At 41.8% G+C, this 22097-nt stretch overlaps 1 protein-coding gene across 2 annotated transcripts in view; it reads left to right on the top strand.

Annotated features, from left to right (window-relative positions):
- Window positions 1-8671: 8671 nt before the first annotated feature.
- CXADR (CXADR cell adhesion molecule) overlaps window positions 8672-22097 on the top strand; it is a 33291-nt gene continuing 19865 nt past the window's right edge. Inside the window, exon 1 of one of the 2 annotated variants that reach the window (XM_081908090.1) lies at window positions 8672-8984. In XM_081908090.1, the coding sequence (XP_081764216.1) occupies window positions 8930-8984 (55 nt within the window). In that variant the 5' untranslated portion in view covers window positions 8672-8929. The remainder of the gene's footprint in view (window positions 8985-22097) is intronic. The other variant, XM_081908091.1, reaches the window with a different exon arrangement.

Here is a 22097-nt window from a genome sequence, read left to right as displayed (position 1 = left end):
GGTTAGGGTGGCAAATGCCTCTCTGAGCTCCGCAGAAAAGCTGAACTTGCACCAGAGCCGCCTCTGACCCACATAATGGGCTATTGCCAGCTTGTATTTTAGGGAGCTGGTTTCTTGTTTTCAGCCTTGCAGCAGCAGTACCCGACTGCACACACTTAATGTGATCTCACAACAATCCTAGGAGGTAGGCCATGGTTATTCCCATTGTAGAAGAGAGGAGAAACGGAGTGATATAATGCCAGCAGTAGTATAAATATGTCCCCATACATGCACCATACAAATAAAGAGTGGACACATAGTCCTACAGATACAACCGGCCCTTTGAGGGTGACCAAACTGTTGATGCGGCCCCCGATGAATTTGAGTTTGACACCCCTGCTTTAGACATATTAGTGGGCTTCTGGCATGCCCTGCAGATGCCTTGCACAAGTGTCTGGCGGTAGGTAGTAAGCCTGGCCAGGTGAATTGCATTGTTTGGATCCCAATTAGGATCTTCCAAGGGAAAGTTGTCCTGGAGATGATGGTCAATATTATAAATATTTCCCACTCTGGCCTGCTCACGCAAATATATCTGTGCCTTTTCAATTATGTCTCTCCTTTCCTCAGTGGTGAAAAGAGTATTCAGGAGCTGGCGACAATCTGTCCAAATAGGACTATTACTATTGAGGTCACCAAGTCCATCATAGCCTGAGGTTTTTCTGCGAAAGATGGGGTGTTTTCCAATTCATCAGATCTGTAGTTGTGAATGGAATACATTGCAGGGTCGAAGTTCGAGGTGGCCGTGGTCCAGGTTGCCCATTAACCAGCACAGGCTCCTCAAGTGCATCAAATACTCTTCTAAGAGGGGCTACTACGTGACCTTTTTCTTCACTTTGCTCTAGGGGCCTCAAATCATAGGGGATGGTATTTGTCCCAAGGCGTTCTTTTAGCAGCTTTATACGCCTGGCTGTATTGCTTGCTGACCGATTAAGGTCTCCCTGTAACTTCTGTAATAATTCTCTAGGACTTGGATGTACAGGGGTTTGGGGTAGGCAATCAGTTGTTCCACTAAAAGAGACTGTAGATGGAGTTCTACTGGGACTCACAGGTGGAATAACCACTTCTGCTTGGGCTTCATTATAGGACTCCAATGCCTCCTGAAGATATTTATCATAATCTATCAAGGAATCAAGCTCTGTGACTCCACTCCCATTATTCATTCCAGTTTCTTGCCTTGGGGTTACAACTGGTGGAGTGTTTGGATTAGGCTCCCTTCGATGTGGAGCATAGGGGGGAGGTGGAAGCACCTCTTCCTCTGGTCCCTCAAAAATGGGTTTAAGTTTATTTGGCAAGATTCCTTTCCTAGCTTCGGCTTTTACAGCCAATAATTTGCATCGTTGGACTTTGCATTCCCTTATCCATGGAGGATTTTTTTTTTTATTTAATGTGCTCAGCCAGGAATCTATATATGAAAATTGTTCTGGGCACCCTCCAGTTTCTTTGGTGATGTTAGACCAAAGTTTGCTTACTAAATTTATATCAAAGGTTCCCTGGGATGGCCATCCAGTACTTTGTTTTGGCTACCCTAATTCACATAACGTTCTCAAGCGCTCTGGCGTCATTTTGACTCCATATGCCCCTGAGAAGGCTTTCTTAAAATTATTTAACATACATTCAAGAGGTGTATTTCCCCCTTTGAACCCCCAACTCCCATTGTATGGCCCTGTGAAGTATCCACTCAGTCACTCACACACACGCCTTACTGGGAAACGAAGTAGTACTCACTCCACACTTAGGTCAGCTACACATTGTACTTTCTCACACATGCAATGCGCTAGATACTTCAACCACACTCTACCTCCCAATCTTCCCTTTGCCCTACACCAGATCACCATCTGATGTACCCAGCCACCTAGCGTACTCAGTTCCCCTTTACTGAGACGCAGAAGTTTGATCAGGACTTCTCTTCCTCCCAATTAATTGGAGGGCCAAAACCCCTTAGTGCACTTACCCTTAGCTGGTTGCCTGTTTATTTCTCTGGTCCCCCCCGGTCCGTCGCCGTCAGTGGGCAGGGTATCAGACAGACGAGACTTCTGCGTTCCCCCTGGAAAAATTTACCAGTGCGCGCTGGGAAGCAGTTTAGAGATCCTCTCTCTTGTACCCTGTCCAATAGGGCGAAGGGGCTGCGTTCCAGCAGACCACTTATCCGAGTCGCAGGCACCATAAAATGTAGCACCCTGCTTGTGGTTAACGCTTAGCTGGAATGAAATATTCAACGCAGCAACAGAGAAATTAAAATAATAATTTATTTGTCAGACAAATAAATGAGAGGCTCAGTGGTATATGGTTACCAAGCTCTGGCCTGCCTCCTGCCATTATGGCCAGCACTTATATTCCCTTAATCCAGCCCCCTTTGCTCCTCCTTGGGCTGCCTCTGTTCAATCAGCCTGGTTGGATTTCCTATTGGCTGATTGCTATAACTAATCACAAAAAGATACACCCATTTCCTTCTATCCTTATAAGGGAGACAAAGAGCTATATATATGACATATAAGTAATAATATATCTTACATGGAATCTTAATTACCAGCTCACCTCTTGCCCTATTGCCTTCTAAAACAAATGGTTAATCTTACATTTTTATCTTCAAGGATCTTGAGTTAATCATCATTGAAAGATCTCCTTCATTTGAGGGTCTTTTAAACAAATGCCTGACAACTATATATCAGAAGTGTTCGATGGCGTCTCCTGTCTGGCAAGGGGGGGCTAGGCTCATTTGCCCCTCTGGTCTCCTATTGCAATATGACTCTATGAATCTAGCATTTCTTAAATCCTTTGCATAATTACATTTAAGCCAATATATTTAAGCTAATATATTTCATACATTATCATATATAGCTTTTTAGAAGGATAAATCTCCTCAAAGTAAAAGGAAGGAACAGTTTACAGCCTCAAAATAAAAAGTGAAGAAAAAGTCTCTTCCCCTGTTTACACTCCCCCCCTTCTCCAGCCAGTTGTTTTTCAAAACCATTTGCTCTTGGCCTTTCAACCTTAGGAAGAAGATATGGCTCATTTTACTGGGAGGCACATTGGTATTATTTTACTATTTACCCATTCTTAATTGTGTTTTTTCAGCCTTGGGGCAGCATATGTAATTTCCCATCAATGGGGCCCTCTTGTCTTAGGAGAAAACCTCTTGCCAAGGTTTTTTCTGCCTGGCATGAAACCTTTGAAAATCTAAGCCCATTTAATTTAGGAACCTGATCAAGATATAAGCCAATATAAGTCTTGATTAAAAATGCAGTCTATATTCAGATGCCACACTACTGGTCTTCAGAACATCAAGGAGAGTGATGTATAGTCAAATGTATATTTCCAATCATGTATGATCACTCATATTAAATAGAAAAATACCACTGCAAATCTGCCTAACGTAATTCACCCCCACTCTCTAAACACCCAGGTTCTCACCCTGAGTGGTGTCACAAGCATCCATAGCAAATGACTCTCATTTCTTATCCACATTCGGAACGGAGAACAATACATACACAAAGGAAAAGAGAATGGCAGTATGCCATAGATTGTGTTCCTCTCCCCTTCCCAGTCCCGGGGAAGCTCAGGAACCTCAACAAGAAACATGCAGATGGCTTTACTGGCTACCCACATCTCTCTTCTCCTTAGCAGCTGACACAAATAGTGTTCAAGGTCCTAGACTGTATGCATATAATCATTTGTACTGGAAAATCAATGTGTCTTGCCTCCTAGTGTTCCCACTGTCCAAGGACTGATCTGAACTCAGAGCACACCAATTATTAAGGTAAAGTAGTTATGGGGGCAGATATCTCTGTACAGAGATACTGATTTCTCCTCTCTCCTATTTTTCCCTTTTGCAATATGCAAAATAGTTCACATCAAGCAAATAAATTAAATCCCTTGCTTAAAGAAGAGATGCAGGTTGAAATTTCCAGATAGGTAGCCATATTAGGCTGCAATGCCAAAAACAGCAAGAAGTTTTATTGCAACACAACTATAAAAATTTTTTATTCTATGATAGAGACTAGCAAATGTCTCAAACCAGGGATAGCTGCCCAGATTTTGCTGGACCACAGCTCCCATCAGCCCTGATCATTGGCCATTCTGGCTGAAGCCAAAGGGAGTTGCAGACCAGGAACATCCACACCATGTTGGCTACACTGTTGTAAATTTAATCTGATGGTTGGCACTAATCAACTGAAATTTATGCTATAGTAAATGTGTTAGGGTTGTAGTCAGCATTAGTTCTGCTCAGAGTAGACACTGAAACTAATGGACCTATGTTAGTCATGGATACAACTTTTACTCTTCAAGGTGCCACAATAATATCTGTTGTTTATCCAAGTTAAAGAGATTCATGTTGTTTCTAAAATGGCTAAAAAGACATTGGCTTTAGGGCTTGCTTAGTAACAAAGACTCATGATCAGTCTAATTTGGCAAGCCACAAGTACTTATTGTAATCTACCAGACTTTTCTTTTGGGGGAAAAACATACCTTTTAAAAAGCAATGCTAAATATATAAATAACCCCTTACACAAACATTTGTTTTGCCTGATCTGGAGGAAAATCTGAAGAAGCTGTTAAGCACAGTGATTCCTTTGTAAAGGGTAAACAGTACTTTCAATTGTACTCTCAAGGAAAAAATGACATGCATCTACTGCGTCCCCTGTAATTTTACCAGGAAAACAGAGACTCAGATTTGGCAGGTAAAAGCTGTAGCTTTATCTACGGTAATATAACTAATGATTTCAAAAGATATAGGGGACATTTACATATTCATTATTTCAGTAGAAATGGAGGCATCCTGATTCTCATCAGTGGGAGCCATCTACCACAGCAATTGACTAATAACCACCTTTTTGTTAGCAAGAAGAAAATACACCCTCTTAGGTAACAACCCATTGGCTCTATTAATGTCCATAGAAGGCATTAATTAACTTGGGTTAATAGGGCTAGATTGATACTACGAAGGAATACTCTCAGACTCTGCCCTGTCATTAAAACACATTTTAGTAACCACAGTTGCATTGTTCTCTATACAATGCTGTTTCTTCCCACTGCAGTTTAACTAAAACCCCATTCCTGAGACACTTGCATGCTTTAGACAAAGTTCCATGCCCTCAGCAGAAATACAAAATGATCCTTGTGAAAGAAAATCCAAATATATGGAATTCATCAGTTGTGATACCACTTCAGTTTTTCAAAGTGTCTTGCTGTTCACTTGATTTTTTGCAGCTTCAGACTATATATTATTATTTTATTTACTTTCCCTGAACAATTGTGTCTCTTTTTTCACCATGCTGTCTGTAATTTACAATTCATGAACTCTGTGTATTGGGGAAAATCCTCCTTTAGTGTCTGTGTAATTTAATTCAGATCTTTCCTCTTCATGGGATTTCTTCCATGCAGGGACCTTATTGGGGATGGCCCCACAAGGTCTTTTGCACCGTAGCCCACATTTCCTGGTCCGCTCTGTGCCTTTTTAAAAACATATTTTTAAAATAGTTTATTTACAGAGCAGTTGAGCATCCTGTGAAGCACAGTACAGTTGAACCTTGGAAGTTGAACGGAATCCATTCTGGAAGTTCATTCGACTTCCAAAATGTACAAAAACCTAACTGTGGCTTCTGATTGGCTACAGGAAGCCAGTCAGAAGCCGTGGAAGCCCCGAAAGATGTTCAGCTTCCAAAAATAGTTCGCAAAAAAGAACAGTCACTTCTGGGTTTGCGACGTTTGGGAGCCAAAACCTTCAGGAACTAAGCTGTTCGAAAACCAAGATACTGTACAACTGTACTAGTGAGAATCCAGATACCTGTCTTTTTCATTTGCTCAGAGACATCTATCCATATAAATTAATATATGGGTATTTTATACCAATTTGTATCATGCCTAGCTATTCCCTTACTCCCATTTCCTCACAATAGCTTTTCTTTTTAAATTCTGTGAGGATTTTTTTTTAAAAAGACACTGTATATAGTTCAACATTTTGCCATAAAGTAGACCCAACCAGCCTCCAGAAATCAATCCACGTAGACAGTGGGCCACCCCAAGCAAAGAGCATTCTGTGAGGGTGTTTATAAAGGAGTAGTTGCAGGTGACTCTTGACAACGAGCCAAAGTACTTCCAATTAATCATGGCACACTGTTTCATAATAAATTATTACTGGTTGAGGTATTCAGTTTTGTGAGTGGATTTTGGCATAGTTAAATAATCAGTCACTTGAACTACAATATGAAATTGTTATAGGAGAGTTAGGGAGTTCGCAAACATGAATTTAAGGAGTTGCTGTAGCTGAGGGGCTTTTTTAGCTGAATGCTTTTAGCTGAATGCAAAACTTATCACAATTAGAATAGGTTTGACACCGTGTGACAGAATGAAGAAATCTCTTCAGTTAATGCACAATCCCATAGCTGTCAACTTTTCCCTTTTCTTGCGAGGAATCCTATTCGGAATAAGGGAATTTCCCTTTAAAAAAGGGAAAAGTTGACAGCTATGCAATCCTTCCTCCTAATAAACTATCCTTCTCAAGCAAACTCCTATTAAACTGTTTCTCATAACATTTTAAAACACAAATACACTTCAGATGTTCAAGGTTTAGGTAACAATGTACCATCAGCTATCTCTATCTACTTGTCAGCAAAATTATATTTGCCAAGCTCAGTGTCTATTCTGAGAATGGAGATAAATGGGCACATGCAAACACATTCCAGTCCTAATCCTTCTTTCCAATGCACATTATCATCCTTCTTTTAACTCAATGTTAATGTAGTGGCTAATGTTGGCCTTTAACCTTATACTTTTGCCTATTAGATTTCTTACCTGCCCTTTACTATCAGGTCCCAGGGAAGGTTATAATGCTGAACTATACAGACACACAAACAAACAAACAAGTTACAACCATAACAGCATAGCCTGACACAAGTCATTGCAGCGCAATCTGTCTACCTCATAGCACTGCTGTTCAGGTGAAAATGACATCCTGAGCTCTATGGAGAGAGCCAAGACTTTAAGTAAGTAAGTAAGTATTAATAAAGGCTTGTAAATACACACTCCAGCCTAAGGTATATATTTTAGACCACACTGCTGTATAAAATCCTGAAGTCCTGATCAGAGTTTAGAACTGTTTAGACAAATCAGCAGCTCTAGTTTTTAAACATTTGAGTTCTCACAACGAGTTTGATAACATTTCTAATGTTGGTGGAGCAATGCAGGTGTCATTCTGCCAGTGCAGAATGTGGGTACCCTATCTGTGGGTAGGAGTGCTGTTGGTAGTGTAGGCAGCAGAAACCCCCCCCCCCAAATGAGGTGTTCTGGAGGAAAGAAGGAGATGCTGAGCTGGCCTGGGATCCACTGGTTCTGTGGGCCCACTTGCTGTAGTAGTAGCATCTCTGCACTGATTATTCAGCCCCTTCTTTCCCTCCTGGCCAGTACGAGAGGTAGAGCTGTAGATGCAGCAGTAGCCATGTGGCTCTCTTAAAGCCCCAGCAGTAGGAGCAGAAGATCTGGATTGCTCCCTTAGACATGGAATCTTTTTTCACTAAACAGGTTCAGTGAGGAAATGCCTAACAGTTCCTTAGGGCAGGGATGGGCAGAAGGTATTTTGGCATCCGCTAGTAGATCCCTAATAATCTGCTATAGGTTGGGAAGGGTTTCTGACTCCCAATTGCTTTACAGTTGCAACAATGCAACTTTTTTCATCTAAGGTGCTGAAATGAAGAAAGTCAACAAGGCTGGCCTTACCATTAGGCAGAATGAGACAACTGCCTCAGGCAGCAGATTGAATGGGGCAGGTAGCATGGGCAAACTGTTGGAAGGTAGAGCTATACCCTACCCTAATCTGCTGTCTTCAGGTGCTGTGGAGAGGTTGACCATAGCCAGTGCTGGGGTAAGAGTCAACTATCAGTATGTCAGGGATCCATATGTGGAATATCTTTTTTTTCTTTGCCTAGGGGTACAACATATATTGGGAGTGGAATTTTGTGCAAAAAACCCCGTGATCTTCAGTCATCTCTGGAGCTGAATTCAAACACCAACATGTGCTCAGAAGCACCCTGTTCCTTAATTTATGGTCATATCCACACCATCCCTTTAAAGCACTATTATGACACTTCAATAATTATGGCTCCTCCCAAAAAATCATGGGAACTATAGCTTGTTAAGGGTGCTGAAAACCCCTATGCACCTCCCAGGGCTACAGTGCCTTATGTAAAGATAGTTAAAATGGTGTTGAGTGTGGGCCTTTGTGCTGTTTGGTTGGGAGTGTTGCTGTAGCAACTGCAGCTTAGTTAGAGCATACCTACCTGAGTGCCACATGGGCAAAAAACAAAACATGGAGATTCTGCGGAAAATAAATCGAACTCGCACTCCTTAATGGAAATTGGAATGGCCCCACTTCACTCACAAACAAGATATCAAAAAGGAGCAGGTGAACTGACACCGTTTATGTGCGAGGCTTTTCTTTTCTTTTTTAAGGTGCTAAGGAGCAAGCAACCTTGGCCGTGTCTACTCAGAAGTAGATCTCATTGAATTCAACGGGGCTTACTCCCAGGTGAAGAAGCAGCCGCGCAGCTTTTGCAGCTATTGTTGAGAGGAGCGCGCGCGCTGAAAGTGACCGCAGGGGTGTGCGCGGCGCTGCCTCGCCCGGCGGGCATTGCTTGCTCGGTGGGAGGCTGCAAGGTAGGTGGGTGTGAGCTCAGCCCAGTCAGACGCGCAGGCGGGGAAGCCCGTCCTCCGCGGCGAGTCCGGCGCCTGCCTCAGCCTCCCATTTGTGCCAGCGCAGCGGAGCGGCGGAGCCGTGGCCAGGCGGAAGTGACGGCCGCTTCACCTGCTGGGCTTGCGAGGGTCGGGCCGAAGAGTGTCCGCCGAGAATTTACTCGGGAGTCGCCTCTGCTGCTTCTCCGGCTGGCTTGTCTCCGCCATGGAGTCGCTGCTGCTGGCGCGCTTGCTGTGGAGTCTCCTGTTCCTGTGCGCAGGTGAGGAAAGGAAGCGACGGAGCCGGCGCCCTGAGGGGAAAGAGACCCCGCTTCCTCCCCCCCCACCCCGCTTCGCTTCCCCGGCACTGTTTTCCCTGCGCCCCGCTTCGTGGCGGCCCCCGCCCCACCTTCCGCGCGCGCTTCCCGGGCGCCTCTTCTGCCGCTCTCCGCGGGAGGAGGTGGGGGAACAAAGAGTCGGAGTCGCGGTGGGCAGCGCGCGCGCGGGGGCTGATTTTCGCGAAATATGGCTGGAGGTCCTCAATCCCTCAGCGCTTGGGCTGCTCCAAAGTATTGCCTACAGATACCCGCGCGCACTTTCTGAAATAAAAATGTTTTCGGAACTATGGGTGAAAAAGAGAGATACGAGCGCCTCTCCTTGGCGCGAAGTACTTCGCCTGTTGGCGGCTTCCCACGTAGCTTTAGTGTTTTAAAATGTGATGTGTGCAACTTCGCTCTCTTTTTAAACCTTTTTTTTTTGGTGGGCTTTGTTCCTTGGGGGGGGGGGGCGGCGAGGGCGCGCTCAAACCGGACTGGCCTCAACCTGGGCTGGCCGAGCTCCTCTCTCCCTCTCTCTGGTGATTCACCCGGGCTGAGGTCGAAGGCTTTGTTGTGTGTGCTGAACGTCCGTCCGCCGCCCTTCCCTTCCCCACGCCCCATAGCGAAGCCCTCCCTCCTCGGGACTCGGCTGCCAGCCGGAATTTGTGTGTGTTCTTTGCGTGGGATGACTTCTTCTCTTAACAAAACAAATAAAAGCAAGGCTTCTTCCAGATCCTAGCACCGCCATCTCAGTCCACACAATCCAAACGCGGCTGACTGGCTGTGCTTTGGAAGGTGCAAGCAAAAAAGAAAAGAAAAGAAGATTTTGCCAAACGTGGGCTCTTCGACAAGCAGCCAAGCCGGCAGCGCCAGGAGGGCTCAAGGGAGAGAGGGAGGAGGGGCAAAGCTCTCCTTGCAATCTCTGTGATCTGGGCAGCAGCGTGGTCCTTTCTTCTACTCTTCCCCTGTGTTTCTGGGAAAGAAAGAAAAAGACACCGAAGATCTTTTTAAAAAAGCAAAATATTGTGCTCTTCAGTTTAGGATTAATTTTAAGCCTCTCTTCAGAATTTGACTCTGTGACTGTAGATTGGGAAGCTAGTTGAATACTGGAAATAAATAAGATTAATAGCTGCATGTAGAGTAGGTCCTTTTTTCTTTCTTCCTTAAAGGCTGAGGCTATTTTGCGGCTTGAACATGTGAACTTAAAGGCTGCCTTCATCACAGTGATTTTTTTACCTTGGTATCTCTAGGAAAGCAAACCTGTATTACCGGCTGTACTGAAATAAATCCATAATGCATGGCGAATGCATGTCTTTTTACTTTGGCACAATTCACAAAATGGGCAGGACTGTTTCTTAGTGGTTTGATACGACTTATATTTAGAAGATTCAGTTCCTGAAATCTGCAGGAGGAACAAGACTGGCTGGAGTGTCTATGAAGAAGTCTGGCAGTCTTGAGGCAGTTGCACAATGCACAGATATTAGTGCACATATGGTTGGTTTGTTTTTAAATGAAAGTCATATCCATAAAAAAATAGAAGTGGCTTTCTTCTAGTGTGTCGTCTTTTATTGAACTTGAGATACTGATGGAGCATCTTTGGAAATGAATTGATGTAGATGTTCTGCTCCATGAAAAATGCTTTGCCCACCAAGTATTTAGGCTAGAGCATAGGATGGTGGGAGTTTTGTGTGTGTTCTCCAAGTTGTAAATATCTTTGGTATGCTAACTTTTCAATAACCACAAACTAAATTATAAATGTAAGTTTGCAATCTGGATACCTTTGAAAATATAAAAGCTTTGTTGAAGGTTTTCTTCATAGAACTGGTAATGTAATAGTGGACAATTCTCTTCATTTTGAGAAATTGCTTGTAATTATTTCCTCTTCTCAAAACCTAGCTATTAAATTGCATGCAACAATCAGAATTCAATGCATGCAACACCTGTGGGGTTAAAAGCTATGCAAAATAAAAGCTTTTCAACACTTTTCAGCCCTTTGTTTCCTGTTGAAATGTTTTATGCTATTGTTGATGTCATACATGCTTTGGAACATTACTCATGGGATAAAAATCCTGTCCAGTCATCAAATAATATTTTGTTCAAAGTACATAGAAGTAAAAAACTGATTCAAGTTTTAAATAGTAGCCTAGAATCAGACACCAGTTTTTACTGTGTGGTAATAAAAGTGGCGATTGATTAAATCTCATTCATAAGGCAATACTATTTTAACTTTGGTCCGATGTCAACAAATGCTTTCATTTTATCTGGAAAACCAGTACTTATAAAATAATGGTTCAGAAATGGATTTCTTTCCCAGTTGTCACAGAATTATACCATACACAGATAACTTAGGTTGCTCATCAAGTGCTGCACTGAATGTTAATCATCATAATTCCTCATGTAACAATGAAGGCATATAATAACACTGACCACTAGTTTATAGTTTGTTGGCTGGTAATTAAGAATTTTCAGAATTGAAAACAGGGTTGTACAGTTGAAGGTTTGCAAATTTTGACTTGGATTACTAGTTAAATTATTGTTTGTAATCTTCATAGAACTCTCCCTGTAACAGACCTTTGAATTTGCAGATACATTTAGGAAGAGCAAGTGGTTGCTTGCTCTTCTGCTAGACTTTTGCAAATGGAGAAATGGGTTCTGGCACTGCCAGCTTCTGCAAATTTCTAATGGGGAAAGGGAGTGAATCCATGTCTCCTTTTCTTCCTCCCAATTCTCTGTGGTGGAACAGGAAATGTTGGTAATCCTATAGTAAGAAAAGCTGCAAAATCCTATAGTAACTAAAGCTGGGGATATAAGGGAAGGGGAAAGGAGTGGTTTGTTTTCTGTTTTTTTACTTACTACAAAACCCAGAGGTGGTACAGAACTCACAGCTTTTGCTCATTAAACTTTTATGGGGAGAAAAGGGCAGGGTAGTTAATGTCTCATGAATGGAAAAGCAGGGATTGATTGATTGATTGATATTTATTAAATTTGTATACCGCCCTTCATCTGAAGATCACAGGGCAGATCACAACATTAAAATACATAATAAAAACAAAAGCAAATCAATAACCCCCCCTCACGCAACACATTTAAAAGGCTAAATTCTGAGCATTTGTAAGGTCTTACTTCAGTGTGCGTTCTTTTATGTTTAATAAGATCAAATGGAGAAGTAAATCCCTTGTCGCAGTCTGAGCATTCTTATGTCCTCTCCACTTCATGGGTTCTCTGGTGTGCAATAAGCTGTGTGCTGCTCTGGAAGCCCTGCTCACATTCCAAGCATTTATAAGGCCTCTCCTTGATGTGGATGAGTTGATGTCTAACAAGGTTTGATTGAGAACTATGCTCCCTACCTCAGTCTGAGCACTTGTGTGGATTTTCCCTTGTATGTCTTCTCTAATACACTTTAAGGCTGTTCTTCAATAGAAGCTCTGTCCACATTCTGAGCATTTAAAAGGCTTCTGTTTAGTGTTGGTTCTTTAATGCACACTAAGGTTGGAATGAAAAGTCCGAGCATTCGTATGGTCTCTCCCCTATGTGGGTTATCTAGTGTGCTTGAAGGCTGGTGCTGTAATTTAAGTTCTGCCCTCGTTCTGAGCATTTATAAGGCCTCACTCCAGTGTGGGTTCTTCCATGTTCAGCAAGCTTTTCCTTGTAACAGAAGCCTTTCTCCCCACATACTTGGTACACGTACGGCTTCTCCACAGTGTGGGTTACTTGGTGTAAAGTAGGGCTTTGCATGAAGCTTTTCCCCCACACAGTTCACATTTATAGAGATGCTCTTCAGATGTGGGTGGTTGCTAGTAGCAAGCAGGTGAGTTAATGTGCAGAACCTTATATATTAGAAAGAAATTAAATTGGGAACACCTAATAAACAGTTAAAGTAAGTCAGAGCAGGCTTTGTAATTTTCCTTGTTAAATCTGTTTAATGCAATGGCTCTCAGTATCTTAACCACATTTGATTTTTGATTTCCACAGTTGATGGCTCGACCACATGTTGCACGGATTCTTGTTCTGCATCCTTCTTACTAGTCGAGTCCCTGGAGCATTTCAGTGCGTGGAAATGAACAGGATAGTCCATTGGTGGTGAAAGGGTGTCTCCCAGGAAGTGCAAAGCATTCCACTTCTACTACAATGTGGCTCACTTGCGGCCAAAGCACCTGTCAGTTACAGGTGGTTGTGATTGGCAAGGAACCTTCTTTTTGTGGGAGGAAGGATATATGTGAAGACAGATTGTGCCTACTAAAAAGTTGTGAATTGCTGGATTGAATGATTGTTGGCTTCACTTTAATTATTTAAAGGATTTTTATCCTGCCCATAAGCTAAGACTTCCCGAGCAGCTTACAGATCATTTAGTTAAACCCAACAAGACAGTCCCTGTCCTCAGGCTTTCAGTCTTAACTTTGGGCCTGTACAGATAATGCAGTGCAAATCAGATCTGATCCCATGTGATTAATCCTAGACATTCAAACTAAAATGTGCACGCAGTTTTCAGATGGAAAAAAACACATTTCTCAGCAATAATAATTTTTAAAAAATTAAGATGTACACAAACTGTTCACCAATCTTTGTGTCTTAATTTTTAATTTCATTATTTGTTAATTAAGGAAGAATGCTAAAATTCCCATTTTTGCAGTTCTTGTCTGGCAGGCATAGCATTTCTTAAGTATCTGATAGCTAAATATTTTATTAGTTTTTGAATTTTGTTCTAGCCTTATATGTCTAAAATAACGAAAAGACTCTGCAAGGTTTTGTTTTAGAGTTTGTCTTCTCTCTCTAGCATTAGAAAACAAAAATTTAATTGAGTGTTCTATGTTTTAGAAACTTCCTTTCATTTCCCTCAGTAATAGTCTCTAGAGGTCTCTGGAAGTAATTATATATTACAAAGGGAAATGTGGTGGTCTTAATTCTGTGTTTTCTTGTAACATCAAAGCAGTGACAGGGTTGGCAGTGTGGAGATGGAAGGGGGTGCATAAGCTTTCTGCTTCCTACCATTCTCACTGCAAATGCCCAGCCCAGCAAATGTTTACTGGTTTTCCAAAGATGTGGGTAGGATGTTAACTAGCTACCGTGTAGTTCTGGTCTCTCCTAGAAAGTGGTTAACAATGAGAGACCAGAACTACACGGTAGCTAGTTAAGGTTTGTGGCAACACCTATATAGGAGCTGGCCGGTGTGACTACAACATAGTATTCTCTAGGACAGTCCAGCCTCTCAGGCCAAGTGGGTTGGGCTGCAAGAGTACTTTTACACAGAACCTGCAAGCCGCACACTGAGTTCAAATTGTAATACAATAAAATACAATATATACAAAATAAAAGGAGGAATTAGAATACAGTTGTACCTTGGTTCTTGAACGCCTTTGTACTTGTACGTTTTGGGTCCCAAACGCCAAAAACCCGGAAGTAGGTGTTCTGGTTTTCTAATGATTTTTGGAAGCCGAGTGTCCGACGCGGCTTCCACTTGAGTGCAAGAAGCTCCTGCAGCCAATCGGAAGCCACACCTTGGTTTTCAAATGGTTTCAGGAGTCAAATGGACTCATAGAACGGATTAAGTTCGAGAACCAAGGTTCCACTGTACATAACAGCTTCTAACACAGCACATTATTAATGTTTACAACAACCAGAACAATCATTAAGTGGTCCACCAAAGACCCTCAGCAATTTTCAAGTGGTGGTGGTGGGGAGAAAGTTGGGAAACTACTGGTATTGAAGATTTACTGAGGAGAAACTACTCAGGAAGAAGACCAGGAACTTTAGTTGACAGGAAGTTTTAGATCAGAAATAGCAGTAGTGGAGTTTGTTAGCACTGTCTCGCCAACAATTGACTAAAACATCCACGGATGTAGATCTATTTTCTCCTTATTTAACTGATACCGCAGCTCCCTTCTTTTCTGGGTGCAAGAAGCTTGTATGTATAGTAGTCACCTTCTCGGTAGTGGTGCCCACCTGTGCAACGCCGTCCCATCAGAAGTCAAAGAAATAAACAACTATCTGACGTTTAGAAGACATCTGAAAGCAGCTCTGTTTAGGGAAGTTTTTAATGATTGATGTTTTAATATATTTTTAATCTTTTGTTGGAAACCGCCCAGAGCTGCTGGGGAAACCCAGCCAGAAGGGTGGGGTATAAATAATTACTACTACTACTATCACCTATTGACCAATCCTATGATGATGATGATGATAATAATAATTATTTATATCCCGCCCTCCCCAGCCAAAGCTGGGCTCATTGCAATGTCCTTTATGCTTCCAAAAAGGTAGCAAATATCAAGTGATGCTCGGTTAGCTCCCTTAAGTGCAGACCATTTCCTATGTAGGATTCTTTTAAGGATTGTAGCATGGATTTCTCTAAAATATGATTGAGGCAGCCTAACATTTCTCTAATATTTTGTCCTATGCTCATGATTCCACTAATGATATGCTCAGTGCCAGAAAACTCTTGACAGTGTGGATGCCGTCAAAAGAGTTTCACATATGGTTAGAATTCACATTGAAGCAAAGACTTATGCTGGCCACCACTGATCTCCACATGCCCACACTTACTGCCTCCACCAATTCCATAAATGAATAAATGCATACTTCCTAAGGGCAGGGTCATGCAGCTAAAATACTTTTTTTAGGTCGTTATCATCATCATCCCTTTCCTTGTCCTAATTTTCCATGTGTAACATTCTCTACTTAATGATAATAGGGCTTTGTTAGGTATCTATTTTTTTTTAAGGTGTGGGAGGAGAGAAATGTCGCCCTGCATGACTCTCTAGTAAAGTGGCTATTACCGCCCAATTGGAACTGCTACAGCTTGCACTGCAAAATGGGGCAGTTGGCTTGCACGGTAGCGACATGCAGAGTCTTCAGCTACTGCGAGGAGTCAGCTTGTTCGTGCAGTACCACAGAAGCAAAGCCCCCCCCCCCCCCACGGCTGTCAGTGAATGGGGAGAAGGCAGGTCAGCTGATGAGGGAGGGGAGTGTGGACAGGAGGCAATGGCAGCACACAGTCTGGAACTGTTCCCTGGTGCGTTGCAGAAAGGATACTAGGAGGAGAACTTCCCAGCCTCTGCTGCAGGTTTGGCTTGGCTGTCCCCTCCCAGTCTTGCCCACTTAATTCTAGAGTGGGGGTGCCCCCCTTTCATGCGGACGCCACTCTGTATACTCCTTCCCATCTCTCTGAGTCCCTTCCTCCTTCCCTCTCACCTGGCTGCTCTTGGCTGGCCCCAAAACAAAGGTAAAAATAACAAAAACGCAATCTGAGACCAAAAGAAACTCAAACCAGCAACCACAAAAAGGGGCTACTTGGGAAAGCCGTCTCTTAGCATTAATAATAAGGACGATAAGGATTATTATTATCATCTTATTCCAAGTACTTCCACAATTGGGCCTTTGTTTTTTACTATTCTGCTGAAAAGTGTGAGTACCTAGGATTTCAAGAACTACGCTGTCAAGGCAAGATTTGCTCATCTCTAGAAGTTTACATTTGCAGCTAAACTAAAAAAAAATCTTCTCTTTACCTGTCAGGTTGCTTAACAAATACAGAAACTCTCTTTGGGAGCTGGAACTATATTTAACATAACTGCAATACAATCCTCCTCCTCATAGAGGTGTCATATGTCCTTGGGAACTGCTGTTAAGAGAGTTGCCTTAGAAACATCTTCAGTCTCTCCCAAGTGGCACAATAGTTGCCTGGATTCTGTTTGGCTACTATATTTACTTTTCCAGCCAAGAAGGGATGGAAATAAAAGCATGGTCACACAGAAGTATATTATATCTAATCATCCATCCCAGGTTACTTCATAATGTATGTAAAGTATCAATTTCATTTTTTTTTTTGGGGGGGGAACCCACTCCATTTATCCATTCTACAGTTCTGGCCAGTATCTTCAAAAATACCTTTAAAAGCTTAGTGAAAGGAGGTTTTCAGCTGGTGCCTACAGTCAGATGATATCAGTGGCAGTCAAAGCCCCAGAATGGAGGATGTTCTGTAATAAAGTTGTCATTTCTGAGAAAGCCCCTGTCAACTCCTAGACCTGCAGATTACAGAAAAAGGGGGTTCCTCCAATTGATACTCAAAGCACCAGCAGTACAGTATGGGAAACACATTCACTCAGGTAATTTGGTCCTAAGCTGTTCAGGGCTTTTTTATATGTCAAAACCATCACTTTTAATAGGGCTCCATAAGAAAAGGCAGACAGTGCAGGTCTCCCAGCACTGTCATTCCATGGTCCCAAGTTGTTAGGCCTAGCTGCAATCATTTCAAGGGCAGCTCCACATAGTACAACAAATGAAAATGGGTAAAAGCCCTGCTAGATCAGACCAAAGGTCCTTCTAGTTTAGCTGCCTGTTCTCATTGTGTCTGTTCACAAGCCAGAAAATGAGCACAATAGCACTCATGATTCCTAGCAACTGCTTATCCTTGAAGTCATGATTAGTAGCCACAGATCACCCAAACCTCCATGATTATGTCTAATTCTCTTTTAGTTGGTGGCCACCACCTCATCTTGTAGGAGTGAATTCCATAGCTGTACTGTGCACAGTGTAAAGTAGCACTTCTTTTGGTTAGTTATTCAAGAGTCTTTGGTGAGAAATTTTATTAAAAACTTTGACTTAGGTTGTGCTGCGAACTGCATGTCTTGCAGTAGGGTGCATGAAAGACATTACTTTTCCCACAATCCAGAGAAACCTTGTGAATATCAGAGTCCTCTATTCTTTCTGGACAACCCATAATTACTCCAATTTGTAAGTGTCCTAATGGGAGATAAGACAGACTTTTCCTTTCCAATAGAGGCACAGCAATGTACTATTTCAAATGCATCTCAAGAGTACCAGCAAAGTACCATTTCAAGCAATGAACTCCTCCACCTTGATGCAAGGCTTGTCAGCATCAAGACAGGGACTTCAAATCAGTTTTGGATGATATATTGCTATATTGCCGAGCCCTACACTCCAAAACTCAGGAAATGCCGTGACAGTCTAGGGGCAGGACAAAAAATGGCCGGGGCAGCAAAGCACCAGTCACACTGTTCTCAATTCAACATGTTGTGTTACAAATATGATGTTGAATTTCATGCACTGCAGCACAAACTAAATCTTAGAACCACAAGAGAATGTGAAGTCAGTGCACAGGGGCCAGAGTGTTGCATCAAACAGTCAAGTTGGCAAACATGCATTGCTGCACATGTCAGCAACTGGTGAGATAACAAATAACGCTGATGCCATAGGCTCCCTCATTCTGTTGATAATTCTTTTGACCACAGGACTGACTGGCTGGTGCTCTCTTTTACTGCAGCTGAAAGAAAACAAATGTTTTCTGAATTTGATAAATGTGTCTCAGTAGAGCAAGGCCATCAACTGTTTGTTGCTAGGAGAAATGTTCGGTTAACTTTTAATTAAATTAGATTCTGTATTTGTTCAGAAAATGCTGTGAACACACTAGTTTTTAATAATGGAGATATATTTTTATTTATATATTTATAGTTTAATTTTTTTATGAGAACCAGGAGTATATCTGTTCAACTACTGAAAACATTAAAGCTGTGCTGTGAAGTAACGTGTTAAAAAGTACTTTCTATGACATAATTTACTGTGAGGAGGACTGTACTGGTAAGGACTGTGTCAAACAATGTATAGTCCCTGGTAAGGATATACATCAAACAATGTATGTTTTCCAAGTAAAATAGACAACAGCTCATGTGGTAGGATTTGACTTTCCTTGCCTCTGCCCAGTAGCAGGTTTTCAGTGTCTGCATTGGAAGGTTGCTGGGGTAAGTGTAGGCTCTCTGAAGCAGATTTTGGAGATCCCCATTGGGTTGCAGAAGGTGAAGTCTTCTTGCATAAGTAATTCTTCTCTTCCAACGTTGGATTCCTCCCAAAACTTATACATGAAATTTCAGTTTTAATTATGTGTTTGATTTATTTATTGCTATCTTGACTATAAAGATCTATGAAGATGCTGAAAACAACACAGTTTGGTTCTGTCCATGCTAGCTTAAGAAAAGAAATAGACATTTGTAGTGTAGACTATGAGCTTGAGTTACTGTATTTTTCGCTCTATAACACGCACCCGACCATAACACGCACGTAGTTTTTAGAGGAGGAAAATCCGTAGGCATGCCACCCATAGGCATTCCCTCCATAACACGCACAGACATTTTCCTTTACTTTCTAGGAGGAAAAAAGTGAGTGTTATGGTGCAAAAAATACGGTAATTACAGGCAACAACTGTCTGATGCACGTCTGTGCATATGTACATCACGGCGAACTGGAAAAGGAGGTGGGGTGGTCTTATGTGTGCTCTGTTGTTGCACGCATTGGCCTGGAATGCAACCTCCACACAGATTGGCTGTTGCCTGTATTAGAATGTGGTTCTCTGAATATTTTACTTTTTAGTAATTAAGTAGTACCCTAATTTTACATGAAGGAAACTAGTGTGAAAGCTCTTGCGGTGGTATGCTTTTTCATGTCTACCTGGTCTGCTCGTATATCTAGCCCAGTGTGGTGCCCTCCAGTTGTTTTGGACTACAATCCCATCAGCCCTAGCCAACATAACTGCTCTGACTGGGGTAGTGAGAGTTGTAGCCCAAAACTTCTGGAGGGCACTAGGTTGGTAAAGGCTGTTTCCTATATAGCTATTAGAATTATAGAGTTAGAAGGGTCCCCGAGAGTCACATAGTCCAACCCCCTGCAGTGCAGGAATCTGAACATGTGGTTCTCCATCCAAGTTGAAAACATACAGGACCCTGCTTAGCTTTGGAATTGTGCCAGCAGTTCTGTTGCTGCAACACTAGGGAGATGAAGTCTATAGGGAAAGTCAATGCATCACTTACCTTGAAAATTGCCCTACACTGGTGTTCATATGACACTTTTGTAAATCATGTAGACTGAAAACAGAGCCTGGTGAATTCTTCATTGTGACCCTAGTGCTTCTGCAGCACCGGGCGTATTGATCGTTGCATTATAAGCACGAGTTGAACCACAGCTCTGGCACAAAACCAAGAAAATGGATTTGGTGTTTGGGCTTGCATCTTTCTAAGATGTGCATCCTGTTCAGCTCTAACATTGCAGGAGGGAGCTTTAGAACTGCAAGATTACATTTCATGTCCAAGTAACACATTCTGTCTACAGAAAACCCACACTTCCATACATGTGAAAGCTCATGTGAGCTGTCCAAGAGAATGAGAAGAGCACCACGGTACCACCAAAACATTATGGAAGAATTTCATGTTGGAATGTTGGATAAATTTGAGGGGAGGGGAGGGGAATAATATATATATATATCTATATATATATCTATATATATATCTATATATATCTATATATATATCTATATCTATATCTATATATCTAAAAGGGCTTTTATCCCAGATATTTCTGGCAATATATCTGTGTTTATGTTTTATTTCCTATCTTGTCATACCTTTGTAGAAAACAGTATTGGACAAACAAAAATTTGTTTTAAATATAAATCTATATGTTACAGTATATGTTATGGATCAGTGGCATTTAATAACTCTAGTACTGTATGGTGGTATAGCAATTCTTGCGTGACTTATCCTTTGTTACTTGGATGTTAATGTAAAAACAGTAGAAATCTGTCATAAAAATCTAATTGGTAGCAAAAAACAGTATAGGAACAAGTTTGTTTCTTTTTTAAGCATTGCAGAACACGCCTCACCATTTATATGGAATAATTTTGAAAAACTACTCCCCCCCCTTTTTTTAGAGTTGAGAACGTATATTCTTATTTAGAATCCCCAAATTTGTACAAACATTTCTCTTGGTCTTTACTTAACTATCTCTGAAAAAGTTCTTTGGCCATTATGCAGATGTTGTAATCATTTGCTTGCCTAAATGTGTGTGTCAGAAATTTATTGTCCTTCTGAGTATAGCATGCAACTAAGGATTATGCTGATGTTCCAGGAGGAGATGAAGCAGAAAAGGCTGCCAAAAGCATTAGATCTGAAAACTCATTTGGGATTTTATGAAAATGCTAAACTACACAGTTGTTTAAAATTAAACTGTCTTTGTCTGAAAATGGAACTTCATGATATGGCTGTAGATTTACTGTGTTCTCTTTTGAAGAACAATGTGAGAAATGTCATATGAATTCACCGAGAAATAGCAGTCATATGTTGATAGTCCTACACTTAAAATTATATAACTTTTTTGAAAAAGAGGAGGAATGAAGTAAACGTTTCCTGATTCTAGTGAATTGTTTATCAAACAGTGGCCTGTTTCTCGTGTTACATCAAGCCATAGTTAAAAGAAACAATGGTTTAATGTGAAGAAGCTGCATGTACCACTGTCCAAAAGTCCACACTTCACTCCTCCCCTGCTCCTGCTGTGCTGTAAAAGAAACAAGCCAGAATCTCGCCTTTTCATGAATGAAAACATGTGCTTGTGGTTTTTTTTCTAAGCTAGGTTTGTTTTGGGGGGAGAAACTAATGAAAACATGAGCTTGTGGTTTTTTTCTAAGCTAGGTTTGTTTTGGGGGGAGAAACTAATGGTAAGTCTGTGTTCGCACATGATGACAAGCCAGACTGTGGCTTGTTTCATTTCCAGCAGGGGAGGAATTGAAGTGCAAATAGCAGTGCATACAGCATGGCCACATAACTGGTTTACCATGTGAATTGGGCCAATATGTCAATACTAGATTATTGTCTGAATTTGGACACATGGGAGTCTCAACGTTTGACATTACCAACTTACGCCCCCCCCCCCACATTTTCATGGGAGAGGGGGTAGTTCAGTAATAACACACAGAGAGTGTTATGTACTGAAGTTCTCACCCTGGGCCAGCAGGGGGATACTGTAGATAGTTTTCACTCAGGTCCACATATGCAAATAAGAGATTGAAAGTGACATTCAGTGATTGGGTAGTTACAGAAAATGGTTACTGTTGCGTTCTAGTGGAGCTCTATATAAGCAGGCTGGCTGAACCCTTCAGTTCAGTTCTTTTCTGACCTGTGAATAAACAAGAGCTATTTGAAGAATCGCTGTGTCGTCTGATATGTTCACCCACAACTTAACAGAGAGAGATTTATGGCTGCTCAGAATGACTCCATGAAGTTATTGCAATGAAAGTGCTCAACT

This window comes from Podarcis melisellensis (genome assembly GCF_964234715.1).
Source record: "Podarcis melisellensis genome assembly, chromosome: 4".
Lineage (NCBI taxonomy): Eukaryota > Metazoa > Chordata > Lepidosauria > Squamata > Lacertidae > Podarcis > Podarcis melisellensis.
The sequence above is the reverse complement of the archived record's forward strand: the minus strand, read 5'-3'. Positions and strand labels throughout refer to the sequence as shown.